We start from the raw sequence: 14,153 nt of genomic DNA on the forward strand, positions 1-14,153 counted from the left end.
CACTGGCATTTCTCTGAAGATTTTGTCACTCTCAACTCTCATCTGTCTCAAAAGTCTTTCTTGATCTTTCTCATCTCAAGGACGACTATTTTATGCCTGAGGTCTGACTTGTTTCACTTGGCCTACTCTTAGAAGGCCAAATCAGCTTTATTATAGTGAATGAAGGTGCTTTGGATGAAAGTATCTTTGAAATATGAATGCAAATGACCTTGTGTGTATGTGAGTGAGTGTGATGTAGATATGTAACCATAGATCCTTTGGGTGTCATCTCTCTTTAAGAGTGCCTCATGTTGGAAGGTTAACCTCACATCTAAGCGTAAGGACAAAACTTACAACAAAACATCCCCCTTTGCTACACACCCATACTCAAAATCTTGCACTTGGCAAGTCATTTACGATCATAGTTTTAAGATCCTTTCATAAAGATTAACTTTAGTCACTAGAATAAAGCTGATGCCGCTTTCTAGCTGTTTGATGGGTGAATCCTGGCTTTGTCCACAAGTCAAAAGCATAGCTCAGACACTCTGAAGACTGAGGGTGGGGCTGGGCACAGTGGGAAGGCTGCTCAGCTTAGTGCAGCCAGCTCCCTTGTAATAGTTTGATTTGGCTGGTGCTCGGGATAAACGGCTTTGCAGCCAAGAGCAGTTGAGGCACCTTATGGGCAATATCTTTCTTAAAGGGAAAGTGTACCTCTGTAAACATTTGCTGTTTATTTTGCTTAAACTTAGACATTATGATAAGATCTGTTCACACTGGCTTAACAACAGTTTATATGTTAAAATAATTACTTTATATGAAAGGTCAATCAATTAGCCACACAAGAAAGATTCTTCAATAAAACAATGACATTAACATAAGTCTATAATAATTTACACTCTGCCACTGGAGAGTATCCAGACTTCTTCACATTTTCCACATTATTCACACACAATACATCATAATTATGAAGTTGATGTTTAAATACGTAAAATATAACTTTATAGAGGAGTTTTTGAATTTGGAGTATTGTAGCAAAGAATAAGAGTCCTGACTGTAGTTATTCATTTTCATTTCCATAAAAAATTATAATTTTGGTTATTACATCATGGTTATTTTCTGTAGATTTTGTGTCATCATCCACATTTTGGGGGGGAAAAGCAAAAGTCTAATTACCTTCCAAAAGTGTTCCTGCCAGTGGTTGTCATCTACTAGTATCTATGACTGTTACAAATAATGATGAGGATTTATTTAAAGCAGATTCCTCTGGAGATCTTAAAGCATTTTCCTTAAAATGTCATACTAGGACGGTTGTGAGAACGGTATACATTTTCCATTACAGCCATGCCCTTCTGAGGTATTTATGTGCAAGTAGCTCCAAGTAGCAATTTAGCATTGTTACAACGTTGGCTCAAAGTTTCTGGCTCTGAAAGAGCATATTGGAATTGTTCACCATAGAAAGGAGAGTGCTGTGTTTAATTTAAAAACAGCATCATCCCAGTAATGACTGATGATTTACTGTTTCAGTTACTTGATATTGCATTAGATCATGTATAGAAGACTATGACAGTTGTAGGGGGCCTATCACATTGTGAAATATAAAGGAAATAGCTATGTGGATTTTGCGTAATGATCAAACTAAAACGTTGCAGTGGAATATGTTTTCTACAGTGCCTTTCTGTGTATAAATATATTATTGAATGTATTAGGCTACTCCCTATCATAAAACACACTGTATTTGAGAGTTCATACCCAATGAACCAACATCTGAACAGTGAACCTGCTACGCTGATTACCTGAGAGACAGGGATAATGATAAAGGACCCTCCGCCAGAGCTCTCTGTGACAATGGCCAGGAACTTGGCGTTGACGGCACAGAAGTGGTTGTCATGGACGTTCTTGGTGATGGGAATGCCGTCGAAGCAGTGCTCCCGATTGGCAACCTTGCCATAAACGTTCCGAAACTTGGAGCTCCGGTATGTTGGACGCCATGACATCTGGTGAGGGGAGAAAATAAAATTACGTTTTGATTTAAATGTTGAATCTTTGTTCAATCTTTTCCCAGTACCTTAACACAGAAAGATGCAGTAAAGTGTCACAGTATAACCTAAAAGAAGGTTAACAGACAGGCATTCAAGACTTTATGCAGAAGAAACTGCAAGGCTGGCATTAAGCCTTTCAAGATGATGAAGTTATTCATCTGTGGTGGGAAACATTACGTCATATTAAATTAGGTAAGAATGTGATTGGGGGATGTCAACATTGGTAAGAAATACTGGAATCAGCATTGCTGACACCCAGTTCTCACTGCCACCCCCTCATGGAACAAAGCTATGGTTCAGCAATCAACAAACCTTGTATTTTTATTCGAACATGTATCAATCCAGACATATATCTTTGAGAATCATCCTGTTTGAATGAGATTGGTCTTAAACTGCTTGTACCAAAAACTGCAATAAATGTACTACTATACAATTAATGCACAGTTCATCTGTCTAGTCCATGAACTTCCTTTGGATAATACATTCTAGTGCCAACACCCCCATAATCATAAAGAACTTGAGCCAATCTGTACTGACAAGATATGACATTCAGATGGAGGAGGTGGGGAATCACATCTCATGTTAGTCACAGGAGTGAAACTTCTGCACTGTCAAATATCAAAAACTGGATGTGCTGTACTGATATTTTGTTTCAGAGTTTTCAAGTTGGCAATGCAGGCTATTCATTTTTTTTGTCTGAAATCACAAGTAGGTGGTTCCAGTAAAATGACTCATCTGTAACAAATACAGTTAACATGTCCAGTCTTTGATACTGTTAGTTGGTTAGGTGCCAAAATTCTTGTAAATCAGTGAATCAACCCTATTTAAAAAGGTTCCAGTCATTCCACAAAGGGAGGAAGTGGTTAACTCTGTCACAAAACTTGCTGTGGTTCAAACTGCTCATTTTGTTTGATGTTCCCCACAAGAATGTATTGATTGAATTCCTGGTTTGTGGCATAAGATAGAAATCTCCAAGGTCACACTAAACCAGACCATAATTGAGGAACTGGGTGAAAAACAAGTAGCTTGAAACTACCATTTTACAGTTGAATTATTTTAAGTCTTTGTCTTTTTCACTTCATGCTAAACATTGGAATTGGGGTGGGGAAATGTCCAACTCTATATCATGGTTCTCTTGAAAGAAACCAATGAGAGACTTTTGCATTCAAGATTGAGTGCTTGAGCTAGGGAATGCACAACGCTTTTTCGATCATTGGCCATGTGGTGAGATGACATCACCCCAACCTCAATCCACCATTGTTAGAAGGGAGGACAGTAATGGGTAGTGTGTATGCTACCACAGACATTCTGAGACCCAGATGCCAATGGCCTCTTCCTGTTGTCTGATCTGGACTCCAATACCGTTGATTGGTCTGGCATGCAGTACCATTGGCACAACCATGCTCACGTGGGCCAGCTCAGAGTACTGTATGTAGCCAGGTCCTTATGGGGCAAATCAAGGATATGCTAGTCCTTACCAAGATCTAGTACACTAAGATGTATGTTGGTAACACCGATCATGGCAACTCTACTCTGTTCTACTTTACACTTTCACTAAATGGGGTGGAGTCATGCAGTATTGATCTAGTACATTCCATTACATTCACAGAGAGCCATCACAGCACTATAAAAGCTTCTCAGCTGACAGATACAACCTTCACCCTATATCAGATATACTATAAGCACAAGAAGCACAGATAAGCTATTTGTTTGTAGATTTGATGTATTGTACACTTTATATTGTAGTACCTGTAGCAAAGAGTTACTTAGATTTGTGCACAATAATTTACCCATTCAGCTCAATGATTTTGCCATTATAACATCCCAAACATCCCCTAACATCCCTAACATCAAGAGAGTAGATGGGTGAGTAAACACATTGCTCTGAACCCATCTTGGAAGTTAGAGCATTCATATGGCCTGCTGAATATGGAACAGAGGGGTAGCTAAGAGGGGCCGTAGGGTGCAGTTAGAGAAAGACACCCTGGCATTACACTGAGCCCTTTCTACAAGGACACCCATTCATTTGTTACGGGCTTGTGACATGGAGGAACTGTCCATATGTGTGTGTGTGTGTGTGTGTGCGTGTGTGTGTGTGTGTGTGTGTGTGTGTGTGTGTGTGTGTGCAAGTGTACATGGAACACTGTCAGCAGCCTAGTGGAGCAGCAGTCCCTCAGTTAAACTCAAAGCTTTGTTCCAGTCTCTCCCATCCAGAAGCTTTTTCAAACTTCAGTCTGAAGGACATTCTATGGTACACATCTCTTCTTCTGTCTAGGCAAACAGCACTACAACCCCATAAATCCAGCAGTTCCCCCTGACAGAGGGAAGGCTAGCATCTGATGTCCGGCTGGCTTGATGCTAGCTCCCTTGATGCTAGCTCCCTGGCTGCTAAGCCATCTTTCACACATTTTAAGCCTTAGCCACAACTTACTTTACTTCATCACTTTGGTAGAGTTGTAAGGACAAGACAAGCTCCCCTGAGCACATACCACCCATATCAGAGCAGCTCTCCCATGCAAACACACTGGATAGTTATCCCTCTAGTGAAAGCATGATCTTACCTTAGTGTTGTTTATACAGTGTGATGACACAATTTAGCCACTGTTGGTCAAGCCCTTCTCAGGTTACTAACAGCCTCCCTCAGAGAGCTGCCAGTATCTCTCAGCTTCTCTCTGCATATTCACTGAGTCTGCTGGCTTGCTTTTCCTCTCTGTCTGTCTCTCTCTCTTTTTTCACTCTCATCCCCTCCCCTCTGCCCCCACTTCCCTCAAGTCCTCCTCTTCTTTTCCCACTGACGTCGGCTACCCCTCCCACCCTCCAGCCCTACTGTACACCCGTCCAGATGAAAACAGCTCTGCTGGAGTTAAAGTATTGTCCTCTGGCCTTCAAGGCAATCTCCTTGCTGTGGCCTGGGCTAAACCATCTCTCTCTCTCTCTCTCTCTCTCTCTCTCTCTCTCTCTCTCTCTCTCTCTCTCTCTCTCTCTCTCTCTCTCTCTCTCTCTCTCTCTCTCGCTCTCTCGCTCTCTCTCTCTTCACAACAACTCTTGTTTGGTCTTAAACAGATTTGACCAAACAAAACACATTTTCTCTCCACCATCAGACAACACTTGTATCCTGGAGTCTGGTCCTCATCCTGTATGTCCGATGGTTTCCTTCTGTTGGAGGTTGTACCAAAGACGTATTATCTCGACCGTGCAGTCAATATTTAGTCTGTGCACTGTAACAAAACGTGTGTAGAGAACTAGGGAATTGGTTCCAACAATATGTTCACATTTTAGTCAACATTCTTAGATAGATAGGTAGATACATTTTTCCAACATAGCATTATGTTAAATGTGCCTGATTAGCACATCAGCAATACTAAGCTGACAATTCAGGATACACACTTGAGTCTAGGGTAGGGAGTGCAATCTTGCTGTTACTGCCTTGGGATATTGCTTCAGAAAGAGAGTTTGTGAGAGAGCCTTCTCAGTAGTTTTCTGGTTGTTTATGCGCCAGACTGAAAACAATGCACCAGGCATTATAATATCAGTGCATCATCTGTGCTGGTTTTGGGAGAACAAAGGCCAAAGCAAACCAAGTCAAGCAAAGTAATTGAATTAAAGGTCCCCATGTTCTGTTTCAATAAGGTGGAGTCTTCATACTCTAAACCGTCAAGCAGGACATACTATTTTGTGTTCTGAATTCTTACTGTATGCATTTGTGTGTGTGACATGTTAATGTTTACAGTTAGAGTAAGTTTTTTGGGAATTCGTGTGCTTCCTCTGTTCAGCCCCAAATGCCAGTGCAAAATGTTAAGTCCATTTGGACACAGAAGCCTCAGTGACCTCGTCCCCCCCTCTTCCACACACACACACACACACACACACACACACACACACACACACACACACACACCACCGCCTAAGAATCACAAGACCCTCCTGGCAGATACCCAGAACCCCCTGCAGTTCCCTCCATCTCTCCGCCTCTCATCCTCCCTCCACTCTTCTTCTGCCTAAGGCTTCACCACTCCTCCTCCTTCCTCCATGAGCAGTTCTTCATAAAGGAATTACTCCTAAACTGCATGGTTTCACAACAATCAGCAATTGGACCAAGTTAATACAGCAAGAAAAAGTATGACCTACAACGGCTGTGTTTAATAGTGAAACTACAGAATTATACCCAAGATATTTAATTTGTAGCATTCTTCCATCTTGATCCAAAAAGGTTTTAGTCTTATTTGTAGACGAAAACCATTCATGATTCTTATCCTCTACTATCACCATGTCTAGAAGATGCCTGGAATTTAGCAAACACTTAATTTAGACCTAAATCAATTAGTAGTGGTTGCTCTTATTTTACCATTGCGCCACTGTAATTTGAAACTATAAATATCAGATCACACCTCTTGCCTGAACAGATTAATCTCTTTCCAATAACAAACCCATGTGATTTCACGTTGTTACTCAACAATGGATCGTGAACAGGAACAACTTTAGTGCTTTTCCCATCATTGACAGACAAATAGTGTATTTTTACACACAAAAACAACATCCACCTCCACATATGCAATATTTATTTAAAGGGCTAAAAACTTATTGTGATTGTTTTGAACACTAGATGCAACATTGGACCCATGTCCAATAAAAAGCCCTGTGCTCAATGGTCCCGGAAGGTTGACTTTGTGATGAAAATGTCTATCAGAAAGGTTATGCTATACTGGAGCAGGTATTGTGTTAAATCTGGACTCCAAGGCAATCCTGCACTGTCGGGTATTTTATGTTTGATTCCTCTGTGAGATCTGTAAGGAAAAATGGATTGGAAGGCCTTAGGTGAACGGCCCAGTGTAGCTGTATTCAGAAACCCTGCAGGTGGAGAGTAAGGCTTGTGTCTGCCCTTCTTCTTGTAAGGAGGGAGCTGTGTTTATGTGTGATTGTGTGTGACTGTGTGATTGGGCTTGTGTATCTATGTATGTGTAACTGGCTCTAGGGCAGAGCACTCCAGAGAGTGGTCTGTACTGTGTTTATTGAGTTTTCCACACCTTGCCTGCAGTCACTGTTGATCTTTTACAGCCTATGTCTGCTTTTCCCCCTCTGTCTTTCTCTCTCTCTTCTCTCTTTTCTTTTTGACCTCTTATTTCTCTCATCATAATGCAGTGAATCTAACTCACTGCCAAATAGAGGGATGCTATTTTCAAAGCACAAAAGTAACAGTTTCTGCTATGAGCCATTCAGGAACCAAAGAGCATTGGTGTCCAAATGCCTGACAAGTTTCACATAAATCTTAAATCAAATATACAGTATGCAGACGACTTCTTAAGTATCACCCAGCAATAGTCAATGACACATTGTTTGTTCCAGCCCAAGTGCACACTCAACCACTTCCTGAAAAATTGACAGCATTCATCTTTGAAAATCAAGAAACAAAAATGATTCAAACCCCAACTGATTCCAATATGCAAATTCTTATGACAATTGGGAGGAAGCTGGACCAGCGGAAACTGGAAAAATGGCTGAAAGGGAAACCATGGGGTGACAGTCACTCACTGTGCCTTGTCTTTGTGAGGCTGCTAGTGGCTATTAACAGTTCCCTGGGCTTGAGATTCATTGATATTCATTGATATCATTCATTGACATTCAATGATGTGATACTGTATTTCTGTCAATTTGGCAAATATAAATACCCCACTGGTTCTTTTGGATACCCCACATGCTTCTCTCTGTGTAGACCACAATATCCAAGAAAATATTCTTTATTGGGCCTTGAGTGTCACTGCAAGAATGACTTTGTGCAGCTATAAAAGATGAGGAAGAGGAGGATGGGGGGGGGGGTGAAAAGCTAAATTTTACAGAGTAATGCATGTACTCAGTACCCTTCAGTTACATCTTGGAAATAATAATTTATGGAGTTCATTTTGGATGTTTATTTTGCTTATGTTATAATATTGATTGCATTAATTAAATTGGTTGTCAAGGCAGAAGGGGCTGCTTCTGAGGATGCTGGGGTGGAGCCTGGGCCTGGATGAGCGAGCGGTGGCTGTGTGGTACTAGACTGTGGTACTTTGGTAGATCTTTTCCTGTTTGTGGTTTCCCTTATTTTGTTTGCTTTGGACTGTTTTAAGTGTTTTGTTGGGACCCAAGTAAATATCTTCCTGGACCTCCACATGTGGCATGTATAATAAACTCCTGGTGGGCTTCTTCCTGGTCTCTGATGCCCAGCTGATACTGCGATGAAGTAAGTACGTAAGACAACAATAGCTTTCATAACAGCAGAACTGCATATCTTCTTGTTATACACTAAATACATCACAGTACAAATTGTTTGCAATAGGATGTTAATGCAATAGGATGTTAATGCAATAGGATGTTAATGCAATAGGATGTTAATGCAATAGGATGTTAATGCAATAGGATGTTAATGCAATAGGATGTTAATGCAATAGGATATTAATGCAATAGGATGTTAATGCAAAATCGGGGCAGTTCTCACTAAGCTTTTCCTGGTTACAGAGAAGGCAGGTTTTTGGAGATGTTGTCAGTGTAACGGATGTGTTTGTACATACTGTCTGTGTTTGTGCGTGGCTTAAGGGCCAAGTATGTTATGGCAGGATGTGATTCGGCGATAATGACAGGAGCTGGAGAAGGTCTAGTAATGGTTGCTCTCAGGCAGACAGCCCACACAGAAAAACACACGCACACACAAACACACAGTAAGACACAAAGGGGAAAGGAAAGCACTTAAACAGCTATTGGTGCAAGCAGGATTGAGTTAAGAGTGTCCAGGTATGTGTTCCCGATCTCAGAGGGCAAATATAGATAGTTCTTCGAGTATTATTCCGTACATGATATTTACTTAGGGACATTTGCAAGATACTATGCTATTTGTAGAGTCGATGTGTGACAAGGACTGTTTCAATTAAGTACAGAAGTAAAAAAGATGGTCACGTGTATCCACATGAAAACACAATTAAATACACAACATTCTCCATGTGTCCTTTACATCTCTCTTCCTTTCGTTCTTTCTTTCCCTCCAGTTACAAAGTAGACCCATTTTGTCAGAAGCACATATCAGGTCAGTCATCCAAAAAGCCAGGGGAATGGTCTAAATTAATAATGCCCTATGTGCCTGTCTGTGTCTCACAGGATTTCCTGCCTCCTGCTTTTTGGAGCATACTGAGATGGGCTGCAATGACAGGGGGAGGGGAGAAAGAGAGAGAGAAAGAAAAGGAGTTTTAGAACAGGTGAGCTGGATGGGACACATGTTTCTGTCTCTCTGCATCTATGAGAGACGCATAGAAAGAGAAAGACAAAAAGAAAAACAGAGAGAGAGCAAGGGAAAACAGATGGTATCATCACGATATCAAGGGCATAGAGACAGAGTTAAAGAGAAAAGGAGAAGAGTAGAAAGAGTGAGACAGAAGGAAAGAGAGAAAGAAGAAGGAAGAGAGAGAGAAGAAGGAAGAGAGAGCGAACGGTATAAAGGAAATTAAGGGAGACAATAAAAGCAAAACAGTGGAGTCTCATCCTGACCACACCACACCACAGACAAGCTACAGAAGGCCTGGTCGAAACTGTGACAGACAGACACAAACACATCTGTCTGTAGTCCAGAAGAAGATAAGATCAACTGCAACATGAGATGAAAAAGAGAACCCTTGAGATCACCAAAACAAAATCTCCTTGTAGATAGTACACTTTTGTTTGGATAGGCTTCACTGAAATCAAAGGAGCCAAGATTGAGGAACAAAGTCTTTATAAGAGTGGAACAGTGTGTGACAGGGTGAAGGACAGAACTGTAATGACAATCCCTGGTTCTAAAACATAAACAAGGGCCTCTCACTTTTCAAGTGTATGCACAAGCACATGCTGTCTACTGCTTTTACACACATTCATATTCACATATACTTTACACTCCCTCAACTACCTCGCAAAGACGTGTATTCATACTCACGACGTACCGCCTCCGCACACGTACAACAAGCTCAAGCACACTTGCACAGATTTGTAGTAGCTTCCGTTGATGCCGATTCAGGCCTGGTCCTGTTGTTTATCTGATTGAATAAGAGTTGACCTGAGGGAGTTGTTTTTCTTCCCTGCATGGTCGGCTGAGGTCATTAGTGTTCAGGGTATGGGAAAGGAGAAAAAAGGGGGGGGGGGGAGACTGAAACAGATGGACTATATAAAGGTAGGGAGGGAGAAGCGCTGGAGGAGGATGGACAATGTGTACGTGGGGAGAAGGCAGGCAACCTTAAATGACAGATGCCACTGGACTATGACTCAGCTTTTCTCCTCTCTGTCAATTAACTGCACTTGAACGCCTGCTGAGACCTCCGTCTTATAGACAGAAATATTGGAGTTTTCAAGGGACATTGGACAAATACTGTGTAATAATTTGAGGCTTTACAGTGCTAAATGTAGTATGGTAAACAGTGCCAGCAAGGATACAGGGTTTAATTATGGACCACAAGAAGCAAGCTGCTCACATTGAGATTGCCTCCTCTCACTTGTCAACACCTTGCCAACCATGATGCAGTCTACTGTAAGTAACCAGGGATCACCTGGTATGAAATGAAATCCCTGTGGCCATTGGTCCAAGTAGCTAAAGCCTCACAGATGGCACTATCATCTGGCACGGGAGAGGGGGAAGGTCCTTCATAAACATTGTTTATATCCATCCTGGTGGTAAAACAACCTCCCTATTCTTTTGTAAAAGTATAGGGCATGTTTAATAAAATCAACAAGTGATTTCCACCTTGTCATGGTTTTTAAGTACATTTTTACATTTCATAGTTTCATTGAATCATTTTCTCATTTACATGAATCAATGACTTAAACAGGTCCTGAAAAGGGTTGGACTTCAAACATCACTTAACATCCGTTAAGTGAAGTGAACATCCTGTAATTTCAACAACCCTTAACAGTTTCCTTATTCATCCTCTTATCTTAAAAGCTACTCAGTGGGCTAGTTCACATATTCCATTGTCACTCTTCTCTGTTACAGACCTGGAGCAAAAGGATCCTATTTCCAAATTGGAGGAGACTTTAGGCTGTCAAGGAAAGTGTAGTTGGGATTTTCATGTGCCAGACATTCTTGACTGTCTGTGTCAATGGCCAACCATGGCTGTGTTGGTTTTTGCAAGAGCTGGAGAGAGAAAAGAGGGGAGATAGAGGAAACAAGGAAGGAAGGGGGCCTCAGACACCGCAGACTTGAGCCCAGCTTGAACTCTCTTTCTGGGCTTGACCACGGGGATCGCACTGTTACTGTACCGCCATCTTCTGAATACGGATTTCAGGGTTTTCTGAAACCAAGCTTCCAGAGTTTTTCAAAGTAGTATACACGGGATCAATTGGTCAATAAATCAATCAACTTTGAACCAATCTTGCAAATACACCACCCTAAATATTATCTTAGTACATACACCCAACCTCCCTGGACAGACAGACAGACAGACAGACAGACAGACACCAGCAATGCACCAACAAACAACAGCTCAAAGCAAATCAGCCTTGATGAAACAGGCTTATTTCTGGTCAGCTGTATATCCTAACGCAGTTACCTCATACAATTTCTTTACTTCAGTAGCGACATCACATAAATCAACGTTGTATTAGGCTGATCAGTCTGTTTCCTTTGATCTCTTTAGGCCGACTCCCACTGTCCTTAGGCAGTCTACCAAGGTCCCCTCTACAGTACCAAAACATTTGTTTTCAAACTGTAAGAAGCCAGTTACACTACAAACAGACAAAGTGAAAAAGTGTTTACTGGTTTAGGTTATGCCAAGATCTTTGTTAAGCCTTCCATATAAAAAGAAATCTGGGGTTGTGATGAGTTTTTATGATAGCCTACAAGTAAATAAAGGCAAGTATAAAGTGAAATGCTAAGAGAGGGGAACAGATTGTGTCAATTATGACACACCCAGACAACAGCTACCAACTAGGTGGACAATCGCTTGTTTTTTAACAGCAGAGCTAGTAGGTCTTGAACTCCAGATGTTACTGTTTAGTTAATTATAGGGGGTGTGAAAAAGAGACTCTTAATAGGTTTTCCAACCAAGGTAAGGTTCCAACACACAGCAACAATTGCTTAAGGGGGTTTCTTACCAGCTTGGTAGTGCGACAGAGCGGATGTATTTCCTAAGTGTTGTCAGTCTGAGTTAAACTGCTGAAAAGCTGCTTTATTATGGGGATGGGAGGTTTATCACAAACACACATGCATCCATGCACACTCACGCATGTCATCATTGTGAGCCAAAAATCCATGAACAGCTGTCCCCTCCTCGTGTTGTATACTCGTAATGCCTCATTTGAACTGACACAGGGCATGTAAAGATTGGTGCACCGTGAATTTGACCTATTTTAAATGACCTCAGTCGGTCAGGCGAGCATTCTTTACCCAAAACAAACCACATGGTTAGTATGCTAATACTCGCTCTTTGTGTGTTCATTTGGCAAGCACCTTCAGGGTTATTTCAAACAATGTTTGGGTGGTATGTGGTGACACATTGAGATTATATTGAGAAAGTGACTGGGTGCACTATATTAACATTTTGCAAGACGTTGTTATCAACATACATTTTCTCAGTCAAAGTAAATGGAAAATGATCAGCAACCATGATTAGTTCCATAGTGTGTGGTTGGTTTATTGTGGGTCACTCATCATGAACATGTTTCCAGGCTGTTAAATTGATCTTCTTTATTGATTGAATGCCATTGTATTTCACAAACATACAGAGTCCTATAATTTCAAGGTCAAATATTTTGTATGTCCTGTTTTTTCCTTACTACTCTCTTGAGATAGGAATGTTTAAGTTTAGAACATTCATTGAAATTCACTATGGACTCCTCTCCCATTTGACTTTTGTCTTTGGAGTACTTAAAATATGCTTGATACACAAGGTGTTTCCTGAGCTGTGTTGGCTTAGACGCTAGCAGGGGAGTTGTTGCGCAGGTACTGAGATTTGCATTAAACAAACATTAACCATTTTCTTAGAAAACAGAAAGTCTAAGGGGTGTCTGATCTGGCTGGAGGTCTAGAGAGTCAGGCTAAAGTGGAAGTAATGTGGATCAATGGCAGCACCTCCTGTTTGTGTTCTCTTGTTTGCGTCAGTTAGGGGATTGCATCCAGATCACAATCTAACTAAGCTGCCATGGTGATAAAATTATATTTATACCACCTCCTGCATGAACTGTTTACCTTAAAAAGGTCCAACAGCTGGGCACATAACTGGGTGTTAAACTAATGTAGGTACTAGTTTCTATTTTTCTTCCATACATGACTCTGGCGAGACTGCTGTTCCAGATAAGTAGCAGATAACAGATAGCAGATAGCCAATTCATTCATTAATTATGTATTGAATAAATATTATTATAGTGAATAAACTTTATGTTTATTGGCCATATGTGTTCTTATTCATTTTTGTCTCAGCATGACTGTCTGTAGACAGACTTAAATGCAGCAGGCAGGTCATATGGGCAAATGAGGATTTATACTAGCCCACTGTTGGGCTCATTACAAATTGTGACCTTGAATGGTCACAACGTGCAGGTTACCAACAGACAATTAGTTTACTGAGTATGTGTACAGTATGACAAAGTGCTTTTGTGCAACCGCTAAGCTCCTTCCCTCAGCATTTCCCCCAACCACAACCCCAAAATATTTGTTTCCCCTGACGGGGTGGAATCATACCCTTATTCGTCAGGTTCAGATTCCCAGCTCTGTCTCTCTTTGTCAGTAGGATTACTTGTGTATTATCCTACCTTAGTTGACAAGAGGCAGGCAGGATGTAGACACACAAAAAACTGGGATCTGTGTCAGCAAAGTAGCACCTGGCTAGCAGTCTGTCCAGACATCAGGGCTTGACAGTGTAGGTCTGGCAAGGTCAAATCCTATGTTAAGTTTTAAAAGTGGTAAAACTAATCTGGATGAAAAATTGGGCCAACACATGTTCCCAAGATGGTGGAATAAGTTAGATAACTTGGTAACATAAAAAATGGCTTTCCGCCCAGAAATCTCCATCCAATGCTGGCTATAAAAAAATGGTTTACTCTCAATGACCTTCTGCAAAGGTAACATTTTGCATCAACTATTAGATTTAATAACTATTTCACCTCAACTTTCAGTTTATATTGAAAAGCCATAGAATGCCATCCACA

The 14,153-nt window shown here is 41.0% G+C and overlaps 1 protein-coding gene across 1 annotated transcript in view; it reads right to left on the reverse strand.

Moving 5' to 3' along the window:
* LOC146246966 (coronin-2B) overlaps nucleotides 1-14,153 on the reverse strand; it is a 31,927-nt gene that overhangs the window by 9,314 nt on the left and 8,460 nt on the right. Inside the window, exon 2 of the mRNA XM_084682034.1 lies at nucleotides 1,773-1,973. Coding sequence (XP_084538160.1) covers nucleotides 1,773-1,973 — 201 coding nt within the window. The remainder of the gene's footprint in view (nucleotides 1-1,772; nucleotides 1,974-14,153) is intronic.

Source organism: Hypomesus nipponensis, chromosome 19, assembly GCF_054491055.1.
Source record: "Hypomesus nipponensis isolate SF chromosome 19, ASM5449105v1, whole genome shotgun sequence".
NCBI classification, from domain to species: domain Eukaryota; kingdom Metazoa; phylum Chordata; class Actinopteri; order Osmeriformes; family Osmeridae; genus Hypomesus; species Hypomesus nipponensis.